We start from the raw sequence: 23050 nt of genomic DNA on the forward strand, positions 1-23050 counted from the left end.
AAAAGGCATGCTAAACCTTCGGGATCTGTGACCTGGTGGTAACAACACAGATGATGACCCCTTTGTGACATAATGTGCAGCTGCAGCTGTACCCAGAAGCTGCAATGCATGACCTTGGACCCTGTATTTTAACAGCATTGCTTATTAGCAGAAGAAAAAGATTCACTGCAAGGATTTTATAACTCAAGTTGATATTTGATATTCACTATATACTGCATAAATTACTGGATGAATGGGCTGTATCCAGGTTTCTCAATCTTGGTAGAGGAAGTTGTGGTGGGCTTTGGGAGTGTTTAGCACCTCCTAAATGGAGTCTTTCTCTACTGCCACCCCTTGTTGTGACAACCAAATTCTGTCCTCAGCCAATGTACCTCTGGGGTGGGGAAAGTAGAACTTCTTTGAGAACCACCGTTTTCTATTTGGCAACCACTGCCCTAGGCCACTAAGAATTGCAAACAAGAAAGGAGGATCATAGAACATAAAATGTTCCTCAAAGATACTCTGCAGGCCCCAATAAGCAGGGATTCCAGCCAATCAGCTTTTATTTATAGCAGAACTGAGATGTGGTCTTGACAACCCAACCTTTGTAGGTAGACATGTGTTAGCATGGAAAGGTTCAGATTTTCCCAGCTCAGATGGGCATAAATGGGTGAGAATGATCTGCGAACAGGGCTGGCAAAAAATAAAACCAGGACACCTTTCTTCAATATCAATATCAATTTGGAACTTGTGTTTCAAGTGTGATACAAAAGAAGAAAGAAAGAGAGAGAGAGAGAGAGAGAGAGAGAGAGAGAGAGAGAGAGGGAGGGAGGGAGGGAGGGAGGGAGGGAGGGAGGGAGGAAGGAAGGAAAGAAAGAAACCATTTTATTTTCTGGGAACATTTACCTTCACCCCACAGTTCTTAATACTAAATGACAATATGCTGTCAACCTCCATGGTCCTTGATGTAAAATGATAATATACTGCCAAACAAAAGCAAGGAATTGGTGATGGAGCCCCCAACCCTGCTCACTCCCTGTTGAAATCAAAGGCAGTCAGCTGCCCACAGGTGGCAGAGAGAGAGAAAAAGGCAAAGGCAGAATGGGGGGGGGGATGCCTGATGGAGATAGGACACAATAGGAAACTTGAGAAGAAGAAAAATAGCTACCACTCATAAAGAACACATCCTTCTGACATTCATCAACACTGTTTCATTTTCCCGGGTTAGAATCCTTGTTTAAAAACAGGAACATGGAATTGCTGTTGAGGAGACATTTTGTGTGTGTGTGTGTGTGTGTGTGTGTGTGTGTGTCTGTGTGTGTGTGTGTGTGTGTGTCTGTGTGTGCGCGTGTATGCGTGTGCGTGTGCACACAGAAATTACTGTGTTTTATGTGCCGTGTCTCTAAAAAAGATGACTTTGGACCAGAATCTGCACTATAAAATACCAAATTGCCCCCTTATTGTCTTTTCCAGAAGTGGGAGACATTGCTAATGAGTCAGGGCCTACATGACAGCCTAGACTCTCAGCAACATCACAGTCCCGGCCACCACCACCAAAAGAGTGTATTGTTAAAAGAGATAAAATCAATTTGATACCCTTTATAAAATGTTAAATGGAAAGACAGAGGCAGAGCCATGTATATAGAAAACTAAACTAGGGAGAAGAAAATATATTGAGGGCAGGCATTACTAATTGGTCATCAAGTATTTCGTATCTGTGGCTAAATCTCCGGGGGCAACTATTCTCTGCCAGGGACAGATAAAGGCAAGTATGGAACTTCCATGGAGACATAAAGTAGCTCAATCAACTTCAGTGAACCTTTGTCTTTGCAACTCCAAAGAGAACAGACATAAAGGCTACAGTGTCTACAGCTCTATTGTACTTTGAGGTGCCCTTTCGGTTCAACATCAAGTACCACATGGTAAAAACGCAAGGGTCTGTAGCTCTGTGCATGTAATTTAGCCACAAACCAATTTACAATTTTCTGTGTCTAGATCATTGGAAAATTATATTTCTATCAGGTCTACCTAGGCTGCTATTATCAATTTCATTAAACACAGACAAATCTAATGTCCAGATTTAGCACACATGACATCAATTATTTTTGCCATGTTGCCTCTCCAATGAAGATGAACTGAGGATGAAAAAGAATGAAACCTGACTACATGCTTAAGTGTTCTTCAAATATATTCCTAGGAAGGGCAATCATATCAAGATGAAAAAAGTATATTGTCACAGTATACAAGGAAACACAAGGAGATTAAGCACTGTAAGTGCTGAGTTGATAGAGGTTGGACACACAGTTGTTTTGGTGCTACAATCCAGGGTGTGTTCATACTATAAAATAACCTCAGACTCACTGACCTGGGGCTTCTTATGGAAACACTGTGATAAATTATGATGTGCGTAGGTCAGAGAACAGGAGGCAGTGCAGCCTTAGGATTTAACATGGAGAGGATTTTAAAGAGAAAATAGAACCTCAGTAGGTCAAATTAACAGTAAAGATGTGGCACTAGAAGATTTGACTGGTTTAAAAAGGAAAGAAGACATGACCAAAAAAAAAAAAAAAAATACATAGATTCTATTTGTTGTAAGAGTAGTGAGTTAACCTGGGGCATTCTCGTTGTGTTCTTCTCACCTTCTTTCTCCCCCCCAACCACTCCCCAAATCTTTCAAAGAAAAAGTCTCATGTAACCCAGGATGGCCTTAATTGTGTGTAGCTACATATAATCTTGACCTTTTGATCCCTCTGCCTCGAGTCATGTGACATAACACCAATTTATGACATGCTGGGGATAGAACCAGAGATGATGTACACATTTGGCAAGTACTGCTGGGTTACATTCCTAGCATCCCTTCAACTACCTTTAATTGTTTCCTTAAGACATGCTAGATATTCTGTTTAAGTGAAGATGCAAGAAAGGCCCACAGTATATAAAACTGAATGCCCAAAATGGTAAAGGATTCCCTCTAAGAAAAGCAGGAAACATTCAATCTACATCACGAAATACAGATATCATGAATAGAAGGGTGATCAAGAAGCTGTTATTAACTGAGACTGATTCCTCACGGGTCACATGTCCCAACATGTAACTGATGGCCTTTCCCACAGTTCTTCAGATATGCATATACAATCATCAATTAAGAATTACCCATTACTCTCATAAAGGTATCTTAGGTGGAAAACTACATCAAAAGCAGCAAACCTTTTAAAATCGAGTCTCCTATTTCTGGAGTGCCTTCCTTTCTGGAACATTATAGCATGGTATAGTCATCATTGAGATGACAGTAAAGTTAGGCATAAGGCAACATCCCTTGACAACCCTTCCTAACCTACGCCTTTCCCCCTAATTCGGAGTTGCAGAAAGCTTACTTTCTATTTAGAAGAATAGGCGAAATTCAGGGACAGAATTCAGTGGAAGGCACTAAGCTAAAATGTAGATTACCAGGCAACTAAGGGAAGGAAATGGTGTCATGTGTGCTCCTGCGGTAGGTAATGTGTTTAAAATATTTTAGGATTATCTATGGTTTCTACCACTTAGAAATGGGTGGGGGGTCCATATTAATCTAAAAACAGCAGTTGAAGGCTACTTTTAGAGGCCCCCTTTGAAGCCCACATATAGGATGGTAATATGGAGGGACAGGTGAGGATAGCACCTTGGTGAACATTTTATTATCCAGAAACACAGTGGGTGAAGAAGCATGATTTGTAAGCCTTTCATTGGACAAAGCCAAAAGAAAAAAAGCACTCATGAAAGAACTTAAAAGTCTGGGCTTACTTCCTAGAACTTTACTTCCTGCTAAGTTGAAGGTTAGGTGGAGAACTTCACAGTGTTCCAAGCAAGGGAAAGAGCCTTGGTACTGTTGGGGCACGGTCACCTCAGCTTGCACATCTTCTTTATTCTCTTCAAATTAAACCTAGAACACCCAGTTCTTAAAACATCTAGTATGAAGAATGCCATGGAAACCACAAAATTAGCAATGAGGTGGCAAGCAAACGTCTGTGCACCTACCAGTCGGTACAGCTCAGTGATGCTGATGTCCTCGGGGTCTACCATGGCGTACTCCTTCCTAGGCACCAGGTCTAGTCCCAGTTGTCTAGAAAACAAATTTCAAACATTTGGGAGACAAGTCATCTTTGTGGAATGTACCAACCATGTTTTCACTACACTGTCTGGGGATGTAACCAAACCTGATCAGCCACACTTTTCCTCCATTTGTGTCTAGCGTGACTTGTGTCTGCAGTTGGAATGGGCATAGCACAAAGCTGAACAAAACTGGGAGACAGAATATGTCAGAGGCAAACCATGGCAGGATGTGTTAGTTCTCTCGATGAAACAATGCTGCCATTTAATAGCATGGTGTCAAGATGCTTTAACAACCCACAAACCAGCAGCAGAGAAGCCTTCTAAACTGGAATACACTAGAAACTAGAGTTTGCCTTAGATAAAGGAATTAATGAGAGAAGCCTGGCCTTTAGGGCTCGGTCTACGCCACCCAGAGTTAATATGTCCCATGTAAAACCCCAGGAACTCATGCATGCTTCTCATGTATGGCAATTTCTGGGGTAAAACTGAAAAGGCATGGGACAAAGAGACAGCAGAGCTTAGGCCTGTCAATGGTGGTGAAATGGTTTTGTGTTAGGTGCTACTGTAGCCAATATGTGGTTAGGTTGAGGTTCTAGCAACTACACAGGTTATTGACATGGTTTTCAGTCTAGGATGTCTTACCACGGACAGCAGAATGTGAGTGTAACACTGTTCCCTGACAGTTTCCTCCCAGTAATATTATTAGCATGCTCCTCTCTAGGTCAACCACTGTGCAACATTGATACCAATGCCACATACATTCATTTATCACCTTATGCATTAGTAGTCTCTCCTAAAGGCTCCCCACTGCCTTTGTAATTTTCCCTGTCAACCATACTCCCTTCTTTTTCACACTCCTGTTCTCATGCTTAGTTTGTTGAGGATAATTTACTCTGTGGCCTTCTCATAGCATCACTCTCCAAGATAGAAACCTTCTGGCACTGTACTTCTAATTACAGAACTACAGCTTTCTTTTGTATTAAAAATAACAGAGAGTCCTGAAATTCTATGCTTCAAAATGTCATTAAAGTTGCATCATTAAAATGATTAATTCAGCATCTACTTCAAGCCAAGCACTGCCAGGCCACCCTGAATAATACTAGCTGTTAAAATGGGAAGACTTTCAATTGACACTAAAATCCTTCCTTATTTTCTTAAATGATATTCAAATACTCAAAGAAACCGCACATCTATTCTTGTAGCTGAATTTTCAGATCACAATGAGTCCAGCTGTTTATTCTCAAACTAGTCACATCCTCCTAAGCTATTCTACTCCAGGGACTCTAACAGGGCCAGTTCTCATTCTTTCTCCCCTCCCAGGAGTCACTGAACCAGGTTATGAGGTATCATTTGACACCAGGTTTACTTCATTGATGAAAGACCTGTATTGCAGAATACAAAACCTGCCTTAGTCAAAGTTTCTCCTAAGAGAGGGTGCCTAAACTCCTTTCTCTCCTGGGAAAGGTGAGAGTAGAGGGTATTCCTGTGACTGTCTCCTCTTGATGGTGTATATATCTGGCTGGCCCTCATGTGGGCACCTGACATCTATGGCAACAATCCACAGCTGGCCAGCAGTCAGTTGAGCATAGCATGCTCAACCAAAGCAGGCCCAAATAGCTTATCTTTCAGTTGTCAAAGATACTCCTTCTTTGTGACTCTGAACTTGAGAATTCAGACCCATCCATATAACATTAGAAAGAAAAGCTCTGTGAAAGGACATACATGTTTAGCACTACAAAAATGAATAAGATCAGACCCCGCTGTGAGCCTCTGGAGTTCAGGTCCTTCCTGAACTTCTACTGACAGGAGTAGTATTCAGAGTTTCTAGTCTCTGAGCAGCCTAAGTTATCAGTTGCTGCTAGCTTCTTAAAGTCAAAATTGTGAGAACATCCTACTTGGTGCTATCCATTTTTTGTCAGTTCACCAGTACTGTCTGAGGGTAAACAAGCCACTGTTTGAGATTTCTGAGCTTACAGAATAAAATCAGCAATCCTTTCCAAAGAATATAGAAAAACCAGGAAAGGCCTAGAGAAAACAGATAGAGCAAGATCATACAGGATACAAGAAGCCAGAGCTGAGCAGGAAGAGACAAATTTTCTACCAACCCAGTCACCTTCTATGTACTCTCAACAAGACTTCAGAGGCTGTCATGGACTCTGTGGGTGACAGAAATCTGTATTCCCACTTTAATTCTGCCTGGGCATTTCAGGAGAGAACTACCTTTACTGATTCTGTTAAGGAACAAGATGGGCCATCTCCTACTTCATCTAAGCTCCCTAAATCCAGGGATATATGCAACGTGACACTGGACACATTCTTAATTACAATTGGTAAGATATTTATGTGCTGACAGAGCATTTTCCAGGACAATATGACCTAATTTAACAGGCAAAGAAAATATCTTAATTTGCTTTCCACTTAGCACTCTTTAATAAGAGAATAAATTTATCCTTAAAGGAATATGGCAAATGCATAATCCCTACAGTGATTATTCTTAAATAAGTTGTCAATAAAATTTAAAGAAAATAGAATAAGAGCATGAGAACATTCATGGGTTTAAGAATGATTTAAATTATACTGTTCATTTTCATGTATTTCTTTTTTCTATTAATTTACCATAAATTAGCCATAGAACCGCCCAAAAAACAAGCTAGAACTCATATAAGCCAAAAAACTTAGATTTAATACAGTCCTAATTCAAAAATTTTCTCTGCTTCCCCAGTTTTTTCTGTTTCCCTTCATCAAACTGAAAAAAGAAAAACAAAACAAACAACAACAACAAAAAAAATGGTTGGTTGCTTGCCTGTTCTACATTTTTTTTTTAAATTAACAAACTAGTCCTCATTTAAATGAGGACTGGCATAGTGACCTATAACCAACTATAACTAAGTAAAAAGTCAAGGGATTTAAAAATAAGAATAAAGATCAAGTGAGCTGGGCATGGTGGCACACACCTTTAATCCCAGCACTTGGGAGGCAGAGGGAGAAGGATCTCTGTTTGAGGCCAGCCTGGTTGATAGAGTGAGTTCCAAAACAACGATAAAGAAACCTTGTCTTTAAGGGAAAAAAAGGAGGAGGAGAAGAAGAAGGAAGAAGAAGGAGAAGAAAGAAGGAGGAGGAGGGAGAAGAGGAGGAAAAGGAGGAGGAGAAGAAGGAGAAGAAGGAGAAGAAAGAAGGAGGAGGAGGGAGAAAAGGAGGAAAAGGAGGAGGAGGAGGAGGAGGAGGAGAAGAAGAAGGAGAAGATCAATCAAAGCAAAAAGGCCACATGAGGCCAGACACAAAGGAGAAAGTCAACACCAAGGCTGCAAATCCAACCGAGCAAGAGGCACAGCATGTTTTCTGTCCAGTCATGTGGAGCTGAAAGGGGCTTTTGTACTTCCAGCTCAGTGCTTTCATATGACAGAGAAGGGTTCAGAAATTTGCTTCCAGTCTTTAAAAATGATCTGGGCAGGTGTGATGGCCCAGTGAGTAAAAGCACTTGCTGTCAATCCTGAGCCCCTGAGTTTAATCTCCAGGACCTACAGGGTGGAGGGAGAGAACCAACTCCTGCCAGCTGTCCTCTACTCACCACGCACGCGCACACACATACACACAAACAGACAAGCAAACAAATACAGAAAAGAAAAAATAAAGGCAAAAAAAAAAAAAAAAAAAATCACAAAGGACTCCCTAGTTCAATGTTCTTCCTGCCATCATCTACCTGTCTTCTTGCTCTTATTTCTCACAGGAATGAATCATCAATCTAGGCATATTTGAACTGAATATTTTACTGTCTGTAAAGAGCTGAGTAGCATATCATATTCAATAAGATGTGACAGATTCTGTGGTGAGATGGAGGATTAAAATCTGGTCTGTGTACACCCTTAACATTTTGAAAGAAATTAAGGTGGCTTCTGAGAAAGCTGCTTCCTATATCTAGAGGAAGCAACTTTTTACTTCCAGAAGGGTTTTCCAGATTCAGGAAAGATGTGAATTACTCATGGCTTACTTTCTGGTGTTTTCTCTTTTGGTGTCCCATGTTCACTCTCATTCTCCAAACGCTCCCACCACTCTGTGCTAAGATCCACTAAAGGTCAAAATAGCACACAGGATCTTAATGTTAAAGAAGGTAAGGGTGTGGCCTTGCAGGATACTTAGAAATTATATCATTGCCTTAGTCTTTGTGTGAACTAGGAGCATAGACAAGGTTGGCTTATCTATTTTGTCACCCCTTTATTAATATTCGAACTGAGTATCAGCTTTGGTTGGAGTTTCTAGTAATTAGATTCACTACTTAAGTGCTTAGTTGTTATTTTAAATAAGTTCCCTACATTTTTATTTAACAGTAAATCTCAGTCCACGACAGTCTTTACCTGAGCTCTCCTAAGCAGCTCTTCAGAGTGGCTATATGCCTGCACAGAACTTATCACAGCTGTGCACTTGTCATAAGACATGCAGCAGAGGCTAGTAAGTTTCCCCCTGCATCACACTGTCCGTCTACACAGTGATAAGGAGGCATACAATAAATAAATAAATAAATAAATAAATAAATAAATAAATAAATAAATGTGACAAACCTAAATACCAGAGGACAAAAGACACATTTTAGTCAGAAACTGTATCTCCATGAACATTATATTTCTTGAGACCACCTGGCCACTGTCACACTATCAGGCACTGGGAAGCAAAATTATCTTAGTGCTCACACCAGACCCACTAGATGTGGTGTTTGGCTCCATCACTGATAATCCACATAAAGCCTGAATGAGAAGAATGGGGATACTTGTGTGTGATTGCTCCCAGTGGTATCAGCGTATCCTGGCTTAACTGGGTCACTTCCATGCTCCTTACAGCAGCTGTAATTGTCAGTACTCACTCATTTCCCCAGTCCAGTCGGGCAGTAATGTGGCGCTTTACGTCCTTCATCCTGTCGTGGGTAAGGTGGCCGACTAGCACCTGCCTCCGCAGGTCTAGGATTTCATTCATGATATGCCACAGGCGGTGGAAGAGATCACCTTCATTTCTCTAAGGAATACATAAACACAGAGATTTGGTGGTCAGTCCTCTTTCTGGAATGGAAGGTAACCAAAGTGGGTGGATGAACAAGGGTTTGCCATTGTGTAGATAGCCTCTCTGCCAATACATCTGTCCTGCTTCCTTGTCCTCAGAGACACATACAGCTCTATGCATTTTCATCCAAGTCTCACAACACTGCTCTCCTGTCCAGGCCAAAATGTAGTGATGCATTTTCTGCTGTATTAATACTTGATGCTTTAAGGACCCATCAGGTACTGCACAGGTCTGAAAAACATGCTAGAAGGATGAGAAGCTTTCTCCAGGAAACCAGTTCCAGTTCCTACAAGCTATAAATAAACTCCTTCGCCTCTCAACTCCTAACTCACTCTATTGAGCCTGTTTTCTATTACTGTCTTCTCTTACTGTCTGCCCTTTTCTCATGTTATATACCCTCTTACAAGCCATTACAAGGGCACTGCAACACAATATTCTTGTAATTAACTGTTCAGTGTCTGTTCACATCCACAACAGCTGTGTCCGAGCCCCTAGAGGTGGAAATGAATGAACACATTGATTTCTAGGTGTTATTTCTTTCACACATTTGTATGACCTAAGCAGTTCCTGTTTAGGTCATACAAATGGATAAGCAGAAGACCAAGAAACATTTGAGGGTATCTGTGGTAGGAAGGAAAAATCTACCAAGTAAGAATAAATTACATAGAAGAGGTACAAAAAGTCGAACAAGGAAGAGAGATTGCACCATCACCATCACAGGGGCAAAGGCATGTGCCTGCTCCTGTTCAGTAGCGTGAACTTGACCTTATCCACCACATCTTCTGACAAGATGCTGACACAAGAAGGATGCAAAGTCTTTCATAAAAACGAAAACTAATTGGTTAGCTCTCTCTCAGGGGAGAATCTCTAAAAGAATAAGGGATACTCCCACTGCCTGCTACTTTAAGAAAAAACTGGACATGTTGGTCCCTGCCTTTAATACTGGCCACAGGAGGGCTAAGCAGTAGGAATACCACAACTCCATCCCAGCTGGGCTTATCCAACAAACTTATCACACAAACAGGAAAGCAAACAAACAAAAGAAAAACAATGACTATCATAAATATATTGTCCTCTCATAAAATATACCTGTAAAAAACTAAATTTCAAAAGAAATAAATAGCTATGAAGCATACTAGGAAATATTTAAAAACTATATTCCATTTGGTAGTAAATGAAGAGTATATTACAATACTAAACAACTAGATTAAAGCAATACCTAGAAATCCCCACAATATATCAGATATGCATCCAAAAATGAATTGCAGTTTCCTATTTTAGAGAATGGCTAAGTTTTGATTTGGTTTAAAAGGAAAACAGAACAGGTTTCGGTGGCAGCAGACCTAAATTTTGACTCTGGCTTTACTGCTTAGTGTGGGACTTGGGATAAATCATCTTTGATAAGATTCAAGAATAAAAGTACCTGGAAAAGCCCCAGAGAGAAGAGAAGACACATAAAACACAGCCCAGCATCTGCACCAAGACTGCTGCATTCCTCCTCAACATTTCTCCTGCTTACACTGCTGAATTTATTAAGATGGCTTTTAAAAGTTATTACTTAAGCCCTTAGCAATACTATTTAAAAGAACAAACTAGAATTTCTCAAGCAGTCACATTCTTTTATATGCTAAATATCTACATACATTGTTGAGACACCCTGCTGGTTAAAGGTTGCAGTCTACCATAGCCTGGCAGCTTTCTCTAAGCTGGGCAACATGGAAGACTCCCTACCAGACAGTGAGGACTTCCTGCTCTCTACCTGCCCTTACCTGGAGAATGTCTCTGAGCCCAGAGGACTGACCTTATCTGAAAACTGTTTCTAAGCCTGTGTGTCTGATTTATCTTTAGTGTGACTCTTGGCAGTTTCCCACTAGAAGCCTTTCCCCTGTTGTACATATGGTAACTAAGACTTGTACTAGGAGCTATGCCATAGGACTCTGATGCCACATACAAAACCTTATGATATGACCATGTCACTTAATGGAAATTAGGGTTTGTCTCCAGGCTCCCCAATCCTATATATTTTCTATATTCAGGAAGAGCTGAGCTGATTCACTGAAGTCATCTCCCAGAGGGCTATGCCCATCATACTCAGAGCCATTTGAACCCTGCTCCCTGCTTCTGCTTGCTCCACCCTTATGGACCAAAGCAGCCAACAATCCCAAGGAAGAAGCAGAGTCACAATACATTATCTCATATACTATTTGCAAACTACAAACTTACTGTATTCATCAAACATCTTTCAGTGAAAAGCTTAGGTGATAGCTGGGCATAGCAGTGTACTCTTTAATCCCAGTACTAGGGAGGAGGAGACAGGCAAGTCTCTGAGTTCAAGGCCAGCCTGTTCTATAGAGTGAGTTCTATAGAGTAAGCCCAGGACAGCCAGGGCTATACATAATAACACTACTTCAAAACAAACAAACAAATAACAAACAAAAAACAACAAAACAAAAAGAAGAGGTCAGGTGCTTTGCTTTAAAACTGCTAAACTGCATATGGATAATGCCTAAGACACAGTAATACACAATGAACACAAATACAACAATGCATCCAGGAAAAGAGAACCTAGAAAGCCCAATGTGATTATGGTACCCTTGTTCCAAAAGTCAATCTATCTCTGGACTGAATTTCATATTTGTTCCTCAAAGAACTGTTTATTCCCAGTATGACACAATGCTAGCTAATCAACCCCTTTCCCATTACTAAGGAGAGTAGCCAGAGATATTACTTGTAGATTTTACTATGTGCAGATCTTCAAACCAACCAAGTCTGTCCCCAGAGTAGATGCCTCAAGGTAGTTATGTCATCAAAAGCATGTAGAAATAACTTAACAAGAAAAAAAAATCAACTTTGGTCCTCACTAGCAGTTATGTTAAAGAAATAAAGTGGATACCCTTTCTCAACTACAATAGTACAGATATGCATGCAGGTACACACACACAGAGAGAGGGGGGAGAGAAAGAGAGACAGAGATATTATAAAGCTAGTGTGTTGAATATAAAGATATACTAGTTCAAATACTTTACAAAATTACTTTCAATGTGAGAATACTTGGGTTTCATGATCTTTCTAACTAGAATTTATAAATCTAACAGCCACATCTGAATTTCCTCATCTCTATCTCAGCACAGAGCCCTGGTGGGGTGCAATTTGATTGTTTACCAAGACCACACTTCAGCAACTCATCTAAGACTTAGACTTAAACTATCTTGTGGATTTTCCAAGTAAGCTCTAACACCACCAGCTCCAACAGGATAGGGCCAGACAACTCCAGAACAAATAATGTTACTTTTTATAATAAGCAAATGAATAAACAAACATAATACTTTTCACAAAAATTGCCTTTCTTTCCTTAATATACTTAGAATAGTTTCTCCTACTCTAAGTTTTCATTTCCAATATACTCAAATTACTCATAGAATCAGGATGTACTGAAATATACCATCACTAAAACTATACTGAGAATGGTTTCATATTCAGGAAATCCAAAACTAGGTCCACACAAATACTCATATTTAGCTAGTGTTAGAAAACCTATCTTTTATACTCTAGTGGTATTTGAATATAATGCATAAAACTAATGCCCCATGGGGAAGAAGAGATTATAATATAAAATAATTATGGCTAAGGAAGATCTACACCCTCTGACTTCCCAAGAAGACCCAGTGACTTAAAGCAAGCTCTTAAATATTAGTTGATGGTTACGCATGGTCACATATTTCTTAAGACAATTATCTAAAAATTATCTATTGGTCTAAAAAAATCACACCCTTAAAAAGTTACTTACGACATAGAGTTGTTTCCACATGGTTCCCCAGTCTCTTAACGTTGACGTCATCTCTGTGATAACAGAATCTTCAGTGGGAATAACCATTTCAAATTGTCTGTGAAATGAAAGACAATAACACATATATAAACACCAGAAACAATAGTTTTAAATATTCAAGAAGAACAATTAGGAGAGAAAGCCACATGAGGTACGGCAGTCAGCAACCAGGATGTGATTAGAAGCTTGTATGAGGAATGCTATAAGTGAGGGTCGTACAGTGCCCAAGGGACCATCAACTTAATCTAGGTCCAGACTGAATGGTGCAGGGGCGAAGGAACAGCATAAACATTCTATTGCTGTGACAGCTTGACCAGTAGACAACTCTTTTAATCTCTTCAAACTCAACAACTTTCCTCTGTCAGACAAGACCACCAGACTATGCAACTGTGAAGTGACCTCTGCCATCCAAATGCTATGACCACAGGACCCAAGAGAAGTAAGAGAAATACCATTCAGTTGTCTGGATGCATAACCATAACTAGAGCATTCATGAAGCATCCTTGTGATCCCAAAACCCCTTAATTATATTATTTGGAACAGGCCACACATTTGAAAAATGTGCATTGTTAATACTGCTACAATGCAACAGAGCCAAGGCTTAAGGTGTCATAGATCAGGATATTCATTCCAGAATGTTCCCCTCTGACATGAAGATAATAGACTCTTCCCATTTCTTCTTTTAAAGTCAGAAGTAAGCATTGTTAGTCATGTATGGCTGCCCTGAAGAGAAGCAGCATAAGGCGACAAATGGGTAGGGCTTTCATTTGCCCTTTGGCCCTGCCTTTAGCACTGAAGAATCATTTTTTGTCATCTCTAGTTTCTTTAGTCAAGTCCTTTCTGGTTTTGTGCAGGATCAAGAGGTTACATGGCCATTATCATTACAGCCTCTCAGGAGAACGCAGTCACCAATATCAATGGAAACTATTTCCTTTATTTCAGGGTTATTTTTCCAAAGGCTAACATCTCATATGTAAAAGGAAACCGCTTATTCAATTCCAAGGGAGATTCCATCTCATCATGAGGCTAACTGCTCTGCAGGTCTTTATGATGTCTTGTCCAAGTGTGTACAGCTGTCTTTGGGAAAATCTTCCTAACATAAATTCAAAAACTTAAATACTGCCTCGATTCTTTCCCCAATTGAGCTCCATCTCTTGATTTCTCTTTATTGTTAAAAACCTGTCTTGTGAGTATTTGTCTTCTTTCTAGGGCAGAAGTGAAGCTAAAAATGTAAAACTGGGATTTAAAACTAGAAACAAACAGTAATATAAACGCTGTGGAGAATACAGTACCATTCAAAGAGTCTACACCTGACACCTCCCAAAGGCAGAATATTTCCTCTGCTTTTGAGGCAGCTGTTGCAATTCATATGATGAGTATTTGGACTCAGAGCTTATAAAATGATCCTATACAAAGCCCAAGAAGGAACAGGAAATCTCTGGGAATCCTTGTCACTGCACTTAACATTTTAAAAGTAAGGTCTTAGCAAGAATTAAACAATACAGGAGCGACTTCCCTAATTCATGAACTCCCATTTAATTCAGAGACCCTCACCATAGACCCTACTTTGCTCGGAAGACCTAGGAAAGAACCATGGACAATTCAGTATGTAGAAAGTTTACTTGGGGTTGTCCAAACAAAATACAAAATTTTAAACACAAAATACCATTCACACAGGGAAGATCTTTTGTATTAACTACATAACCCCCTCCCCAAATTAGTGTTCAAATATTCTAACTTAAGTAGCTGCTTTGAAATATATTTTGGTCAATTATTCTGGGACATACTTTATATCAGTCGGTCCATCCAGTTAAATTTTTGCTTAAAATAAGTTGGGTGATATTAACATCCTAAAGATCTTTCTCTTTGGAAAAATAAGACATTCTGTGTCTTGAATGTTTTCAGAATGAAGTTTTTCTCCTAGATTGCCAGAAGCATGGATCTACCTTGGCTGTAGCAACTCCTTTTTAGAGAGGAGTCCACCCATCCTGAATTCTCACTGAGCTATAATCCCATCAGGCCTGGTGCCGGCCTAGAACATACATGTCTTCTGGGACACTTTTATCTACATTTTCAGTTTTTGGGGGCTCATGGAGTGGGAGCAGAGAAGCACCGTATACTAGGAACAGCAACAAAAGTATAGAGCTGAAGATAAGGCTCAGCGCTCAAGAGCTCTGGCCACAATTACACAGACACAGGTTCTATTCTCACCATCACATGGTGGCTCACAACCAGAGCTTTAGGTTCTAGCATCCAGCCCCTTTTTCAGGTATCTGAGGGCACCAGGCATTCATATGGTACATATGGATACAAACAAATGTTCATACAAATAGGATACATTAGATTCTAAATAGTAAACAAAGCAAAACAATAACAACAACAAAAAACAACAATAACAATAAAAAAACAAACAAAATGAATGACCGAATGAACTTATTTTAAAATTATGTCTCATGCCACCTGGCATGCCTTGGTTAATTGCCAGTAGGACAGAACCCAGAATCACCAGAGACAGTTGTCTCAATGAGAGACTGTACATAGTGGATCACCCTGTGACTATGTCTGTAGGGGGTTGTCTTTATAATGTTAATCAATGTGGGAAAATCCAATTTAGAAGTAGGCAACACCATTCATTGCCTCAGTTTGGATCCTAGACAGTATTTAAAAATTCAAAAGCTAGATACAAGAAGCATGTTTTAATGAACTGCTCTCTGCTTTTGGCTGCAGATACAACGTGACTTAACATTCCGATGCCTAGACTTCTTCACAATGATGGAGTGTAACTTGAATTGTGAACGAAAATAAGCTCTTTCCCCCTGAAACCACTTCTGTCAGGTAATTTCATCATATCGACAAGAAATGAAGCCAAGAAACTACTACAGCCTTTGGACTCTTTTCCTCCTTGAACACAATGTATCATGGAGTCTAAGAGGCTCATTGCATAAAAGATTAGGATGAAGTCTAGGTGTCTCATTGCATAATAGATGGGGGACATCAGGATGGCTTAGGGTAAAGGCAGCAGGGAGGGAGGAGTGGGGACTTATTCACATGGGCACCTTAAGGGCTGGGGTAGACTACTGATATGCCTCCTGCAGACCAGAGCAACCTACTATGATAGGTCCTGAGAAAAACAACTTAGCCAAAGCACAAGACAAGGATTTCAGAGTAACAACTATGAATATGTTCAAGAACTTTAATCAGGATGTGAATAAAGACCTTAATGAAGACTCTAATAACACAGTTGAATAAAAACAATTCAAGACGTGAAGCAGAATTTAACATTGAAATAGAATCGCTAAAGAAAATCAAAACTAAAATAAAACTAGAAATGAGAAACTCAAGATATCCAACAAAAGCCTCAGAGGTAAGTCTTACTGACAGATTAAAACTGTATCTTGAATCCACTATCTTGAAAAACTACTCAAGTTGCTTAAAGTACTAGCATATATGACATGTAGCATACTAGTATCCTAGATTCTTTAACTTTTATCCAAATAGGGAAACTTGATGTATTTGTACCACAAATTCTCAATGACTTGTCGACGTTAGTTCGCTGAACTAAAATCTAGAAGCACAGCTTTACAGAGAGTGAATGCAAAATCACCAATTTCAATAACAACATCTCTGGAAATTTTTGGTGAATATAAATTTAAATGTGTCATATACTGTGCTGTTGGAGTTCAAATAAAAGGTTGCTATTTATTGCTATTTGCATTAATATGTAATTTCTATCACTGAGTCTTTATATCTTGGCCATAAAAATTACACTCTAATTCAGAGATGATTCCTTGTGACACTGGCACCAAATACATGTGCCAAAATCTACCTTACAACAAATTATTAACTTGTGTTAACTACTTAATACTGGGCATGTTATACTTTCAGTCAGTTTAGAAGGGGACTGGGAAACACTTTTAAAACTTAAGTCCTCAGTGGTCAGTGAAATCTGTACAATGTAATGTATCATTCAGGCATATCAGCTGTCTTGTTCTGTGATACTAGTTATTATTTAAATTAAATGCTGAAGAAGCATGCAAAGGTTTTACTATGCATAATTTTAAGTGAGTTTGTTTTTTATATTGGACCACATTTGTGGTGATCTGTGACTGGATGTGATCCATAGATCAAACAGCAGAATAATGTATAAAGCCACACAGGAGATGGTTTTAGATTCACTTAGAAGAAAGATCAGCTTTGCTTTTGTTGTTATTAGGGTTTTGAGACAGAGCCTTCCTATGTGGTCCTGGCTGGCCTGAACCTCACTGTGCAGATCAGGCTATCTATTCTCAGACTCACAGAGACCTGCCTGCCTCTGTTTCCTGAGTGCTGAGATTAAAGGTGAGCCAACATGCACAGCTTAATTTTTAATTTTTATTTGTTTTCACTATGGTGTGTATATGTGTGGTCATGCATTTGCAGTGGCACACATGTGGAGGTCAGGGGATACTTTTGTGCAGTCAGTACTCTTCTTTGATCTTTGTGTGGTGTCCAGAGATCAAACTCAGGTTGTCAAGTTTGCATAGCAAGCACTCTAACTACTGAGCATCACACTGGCCCAGGCTTCACCTCTCTACAACCAGGGGTAAATCTAGGAGGTTCCTGGACATTGAGACCACATGGCTCACCATGCTAGGGCCTCTGCCTAACATGTTTCCCTAAACATCAGAAAAATATGACGAATTGGTTTCTCTGTTTAAGATTAAACAAGTTCCACTATTGATGGACAATCAGAGACAGCCTTATCCTAAGATGCCCCTGTGGCTCAGCACTCAGAAATGGGTTCTTGAATTATCTCTATCTGTTGCTTTAGTGTCTCCTATCAAAACAAGGACCATGGTTTGATCTTCTCTAGTTCACTTTGTAATACAATTACTAAGCCTTTCAATTTGGAGGTGGTCAGCAGCTGTGGGGAAGCTTTCCAACTATTAATATAATGCACTCTTACCCTTTGTTCTTTACACAGGCATTTTTCAAGTGAACATAGCTGGAAGGAAATATACCCTGGAAGAGAAAATATGGAGGTTACAGTCTAGCTATCTCTTAAGGCCAGTTGTTCATAAGAAGATATGTCTGAAACAGTTAACAACCATGACAATTTGAGGAATAGCAAAACACCAGCATACTCTACATGCTAAAATGCAATGTGGTACAAATTGAAATTTTCTAATACCTATTCCAACTTTACACATTTAGAGATTTTCTAAATATAATTGAAATAAACCTTACCCAGCAAATGCATTCTTTCTCTTTCTTTCTTTTTTTTTTTTTTTTTTTTTTTCTTTTTTTTCTTTTTCCCTCCCTGAAACAGAGTCTTACAGTGTAGCCTTGTCTAGACAGGAATTTATTATGTAGACCAGGCTGGCCTTAAATGTGTGGCAATCCTCTATGTTTCCTCAAAGCTTATTTATGGCTATGGAATACTACTATGCTCAGCTAAATGAGTATTTCTCCATAAATCAGAAAATAAAAAGCATTAATACTTCTATATAAAAATTGTAGTTTAAAAAAAGAAAACAAATACCTCTGATATTGTTGTTAATTTGCAATTGGTTTATGAGACTTGGTCTCATACTATAGGCCAATCAGGAAGGAATACTCTGTAATCCAGACTGTACTTAAACTCAGCATTCTTTCTACCTTAGCCTCCCATATGCTGGGGCTACAGACATGTAACATCAGGCCAGGCTGAAAATTATGTGACAATGAATGATTTAGGCTCACAATAGAACTCTATGAGAGAACACTTGCCTGTTGTACATGGGCCATGGGTTTAATTCTTGGTATTACCAAATTGAGCTCTATCTATCTATCTATCTATCTATCTATCTATCTATCTATGTATCTATCATCTACCTATCATCCATCCATATATTTTACAGTAACAAATAGAAAGAGATTGTTTTTAAAACTATTATAATAAAATGTTTATTTCAATATGACAAAATTAACAAAGCAACCTTAATAAAGAAAGTTAAAGTCAAAATTTGTGACACGAGATAGAAGTGACAGAAAAATCATAGTGATTTTTTTTCAGAAATATGTGCTAGAAAAATAATTAAATATCAAAGCTATATTTGCATGTGCCCTGAAGATGTCCAAAATAAAATTTAAAAAAAATTAAATGAAGGCTAAATTATCCAGAGATTAAATTTATATGCTCATTTGTCCCTTAGGCTTTCCTTGAGACTGATCTAAAATGATGAAGTAATTAAACAAAGTTGGATGTTCTTACAGAAGCTATGTTTAAGCAGAAAGACTGGCAAAGAAATTTAGATTGTATTTTGAAAATGAGAAATGATACAATTTCTCATCACAAGCTAGAATTAAACCAAACATAAGAATGAAGAATGATGTATAAGACTGTATTAGAGGAGCCTCAAGATGGGCATTTGCTCTATGCCTGACAACCTGAGTTTGATCGCTGGGAAAGGCAAGATAAGGTACAAACTACCTATATGCCTTGATCTCTCTGTGTGTTTGTGTGTGCGCGTGTGCACCAATTTAAAAACAAAATGGTAGGAGACTATGGAAACATTTAAAAGTTATAGATCATAATAAAGACTATAGCAAAGATTACAATAAAAACTCACACACTATCCAAATGAAAGTCACATTTCTTCCTAAGGGTTTAATGTAAACATAGGTAATGTGCTCAGGACCTTCCTGGAATGTCAAGAAAGATGAGCACTAACACTGCTGTGTTCCTGGTTCAGCCCATGCCACCTAAGGAACCCTTAACACGACACTAAAACAAACTTGTTCCTCACACCAGCATCTTACAAACAATACCACAGGAAATTTAAAGATTAAATATCACTATTCAGTATTTCTTTTGGAATATATTTCCCCTGCCTGAATTTTAATTTACCTCTTTGGGAAACTAAAACTTCAAAAAGATTTTGTTTATATCTAATAAGCTTAAGCACTTGCCAGTATAATTTTTGAGGGCTACAGAGAATTATGATTTCAATATCTTACCTTAACTTTAATCCCATTTCAAAGGAATTCCCAAAATTATGAAAATCTGTATTACCATTTTTGAAACTTAATTAAGAGCCCAATTCTAATTTCAATTGTATAGCAAAATAACGTAAATAATCATCTTTAGTAAAAAAAAAAAAAAATCCTATAATTGTAATTAGAAATAACAGTTTTTACCTTGATATTTGGGTTTTTTAAGGCAAATCCTCTGTACCAGCCTGTAAAAATAATCATTATTACATTTTAATACATAAACCAGGATAATACTTAAAGATAACAAATGATATGTTCTTTGATGTTGGAATCTTAATCTTCATATGACTATTCTATGCATAAACAGTAGTTCTAGGATTAGGCTAGGTAACAGATTAACTGACCCTAAGTTTTAGCATTTCATTAATACACTGTTGTATTAAAATTGTACCAGAAATATGCATACATGAAAATAAAGGCTTGGATCACAAAAACTGGGCTGAAATAAAGAAATTCACTGAAATTTAATAGCTATGTCTTTGTTCTATTTTTGCAATAGGTTCTATGTAGCCTAAGATGTCCTCAAACTCAAAATCTTACGTCCTTAGCTTCCCAGGATTGTGACACCAAGCTCAGCATACTCTTGATATTAGGGGCATCACTTTACCTCTCTGAGTACCTCTTCTCCCCATTAAGGTCCACAGTAAGTCTAAGGGAAGTGCAAGAATCTATACAAGATCTAATGCCATTCTAAATTCTGCCTCATGAAAAGCACAGGTTTGATTTGAAAGTAACAGTGCCTGGCTGGCACTGATGTAACAGATGTGTATATCCACAAGTCTACCACTTGTATCAGTGCCTGGCCAGCAGTGATGTAGCAGATGTTTGTACATACATAAGCCCACCATCTATACTAGTACCTGGCCAGCAGGAATATAACAGATGTGTATATATATACATAAGCCCACTACCTGTATCAATACCTGGCCAGTAGTGATGTAGCAGATGTTTGTATGTACATAAACCCACCATCTATAATAGTGCCTGGCCAGTAAGAATATAACAGATGTGTATATACATACATAAGCATACCACCACCTGCCAATGATCAGCCTTTTGTGTCCTAAGAGCTGTTATCCAAATGAGCTTGTATAATTTCATCACCACAATATCTGACTAATGTGATTCGCCAGTGTCAATAACCCAGAAGCAGTCTTATAGTACTATTTTCAAGGGAGGTGTCTCTTTTTTGTCAGTTTAAAAAAATGTAGCATATTTTTCATAAGTGCAGGCACAATTTCTCTTCTTGATAGAAAATTACTTGCTATGTAGAAATGTGATATCTAATTTTTTGACTAGTTTATTTTGGTAAGAAAATTTTGAGTTGTACACTGAATTTGTTTTGGTTCCCTACAATGTTTTCTTAGAAAAATCAACAACAACAACAAAGAATCCTATCTATCATCTTTAACATCAGCTCAAGGATGGAAGCCTGATCTTGAAGTCAAACAGGGTTTGGTATCATGTCACAAGAAACAGAGCTGACATGTGTATTGATTTGTATTATTCTAACAGAATCGAAATCTCTTGGGAATTTCAGAAAGGCCAGAAAGGTCTTTGTATAATTATTACATTATACAGAAGAGGTTTGGTTATCACCTCCCATTAAATACACACCCTGTTTTTATGCAGCAATTTCAGGAGAACTTTATATTTAGACACAAAGGAGAACAAAGAGAGTCATTTCAGTAATAACACAGGCAACCTTATTATATTCTCAGATTTCTCAATTACAGTGGACAGTAAATATTCACATATCATCAGCATTTGAAGCCAGATTCCACCTAAAGGTAGTATTTTCATTTGTTCAAACACAATTTAACTCCCGATGAAACTTTGTAAGATAGAACATTATCATATGATAACTCCCCAAGTCAGGAAGCCTTCTTCTAGAGAATAATTGTTTTTCTTTTTCTTTTTCTTTTAATACTCATAAAATCTAGTAACTTTGTTAACAAGAAATGGGGTCAGATCATCTGAAATCCTTTCAACCTAGAACAAGAATGGAGGCATCTAAGAGTAGATTAGGTGTTCTTAGTGAGTTACCTGCTACATAAATGAACAATATCTACTAACATTTCAAACTCATTGGATAATTTTATTCCATATTAGGAGAAGAGGGACTACAAGGCTAGTGTGGAGCTGGCCCACCCTTCTGGGTTTCTTGTTACTCAGCTTCAGGTGTGCCATTTTTCCAACCTCAACTTCAGGCACACCATTTTTTAAGCTTGCCCTTCAATTTTTTGATCCCTGGGATTATACAAAAACCTTCGTGGCTGAGAGTTAGTCATGAACTTCTACAAGCAGAGCATGTTTTAGTATTTCTACACCTCACATAAGAACTAAAAAGGTATGATAAATTAGGAAAAAGTACAATCAACTGAAAACATAATACCTGTTTTCCCATAATTGCACATTAAATATGTAAGGAGCAAGTTTTGTCAAAATACTTTGTTGTGACTAAGGGGAAAATTTCTGAAATGGACAGACAAATGTTGAAGCATCCTGCAGAGTTGTGGGATAAGAATCTCTTCATACAATTTCAAGCTGTAAGTATGAGGCCACTCACCATCACACTTCTCCAGGATCTGAACAGTATCTCCAATTTCCAGTGACAAGCCGTATGGGACGGTGCCTCGAAAACTGGCAATAACTGTAAAAAATGATACAGAAAATAAGACAATTATGTCAATTACAGCCAGCTATATACACTGCTTACAATTAAATCTGAGACTGCTGTCATTTTATTTTTATGTATTTTAAAAGAAAATCATTAAGCTCATATAATTTGCCAAAGTCTTGGTCAAATAAACACTATAGATATACATTGAAAATATGTGGAATACTCCACAGGTAGCATATAAAATACCAACACTATTGCCAGCAACATATAAAGGCAATCTTGTAGGTCCTTAGAGGACCCTGTGTGCTTCAAGCCAGCTGGGTTCACTCCCTCTTCCAGATGCCTGGCTGTGGTAGTTAATAAACAGATGGTACTAATAAATGAAGAATATATCTTGTTCTCAGTACTAAGATTGGTTTGCCTAGATTTTATACTGTTGGGTTCTATTCCTGAGACTATAAATTTCAAAA

The 23050-nt window shown here is 38.4% G+C and overlaps 1 protein-coding gene across 4 annotated transcripts in view; it reads right to left on the reverse strand.

Annotated features, from left to right (window-relative positions):
- Positions 1–23050, reverse strand: part of Dock4 (dedicator of cytokinesis 4) — a 396469-nt gene that overhangs the window by 200387 nt on the left and 173032 nt on the right. For all 4 annotated transcript variants that reach the window (XM_051175069.1, XM_051175070.1, XM_051175068.1 and 1 more), the window contains exons 2-7: positions 22527–22610; positions 20102–20142; positions 17889–17944; positions 12905–13001; positions 8924–9072; positions 3994–4078 (exon numbers count right to left, since the gene is read on the reverse strand). In XM_051175069.1, coding sequence (XP_051031026.1) covers positions 3994–4078; positions 8924–9072; positions 12905–13001; positions 17889–17944; positions 20102–20142; positions 22527–22610 — 512 coding nt within the window. The remainder of the gene's footprint in view (positions 1–3993; positions 4079–8923; positions 9073–12904; positions 13002–17888; positions 17945–20101; positions 20143–22526; positions 22611–23050) is intronic.

The sequence above is a fragment of the Phodopus roborovskii genome, unplaced genomic scaffold (genome assembly GCF_943737965.1).
Source record: "Phodopus roborovskii unplaced genomic scaffold, PHOROB, whole genome shotgun sequence".
Lineage (NCBI taxonomy): Eukaryota > Metazoa > Chordata > Mammalia > Rodentia > Cricetidae > Phodopus > Phodopus roborovskii.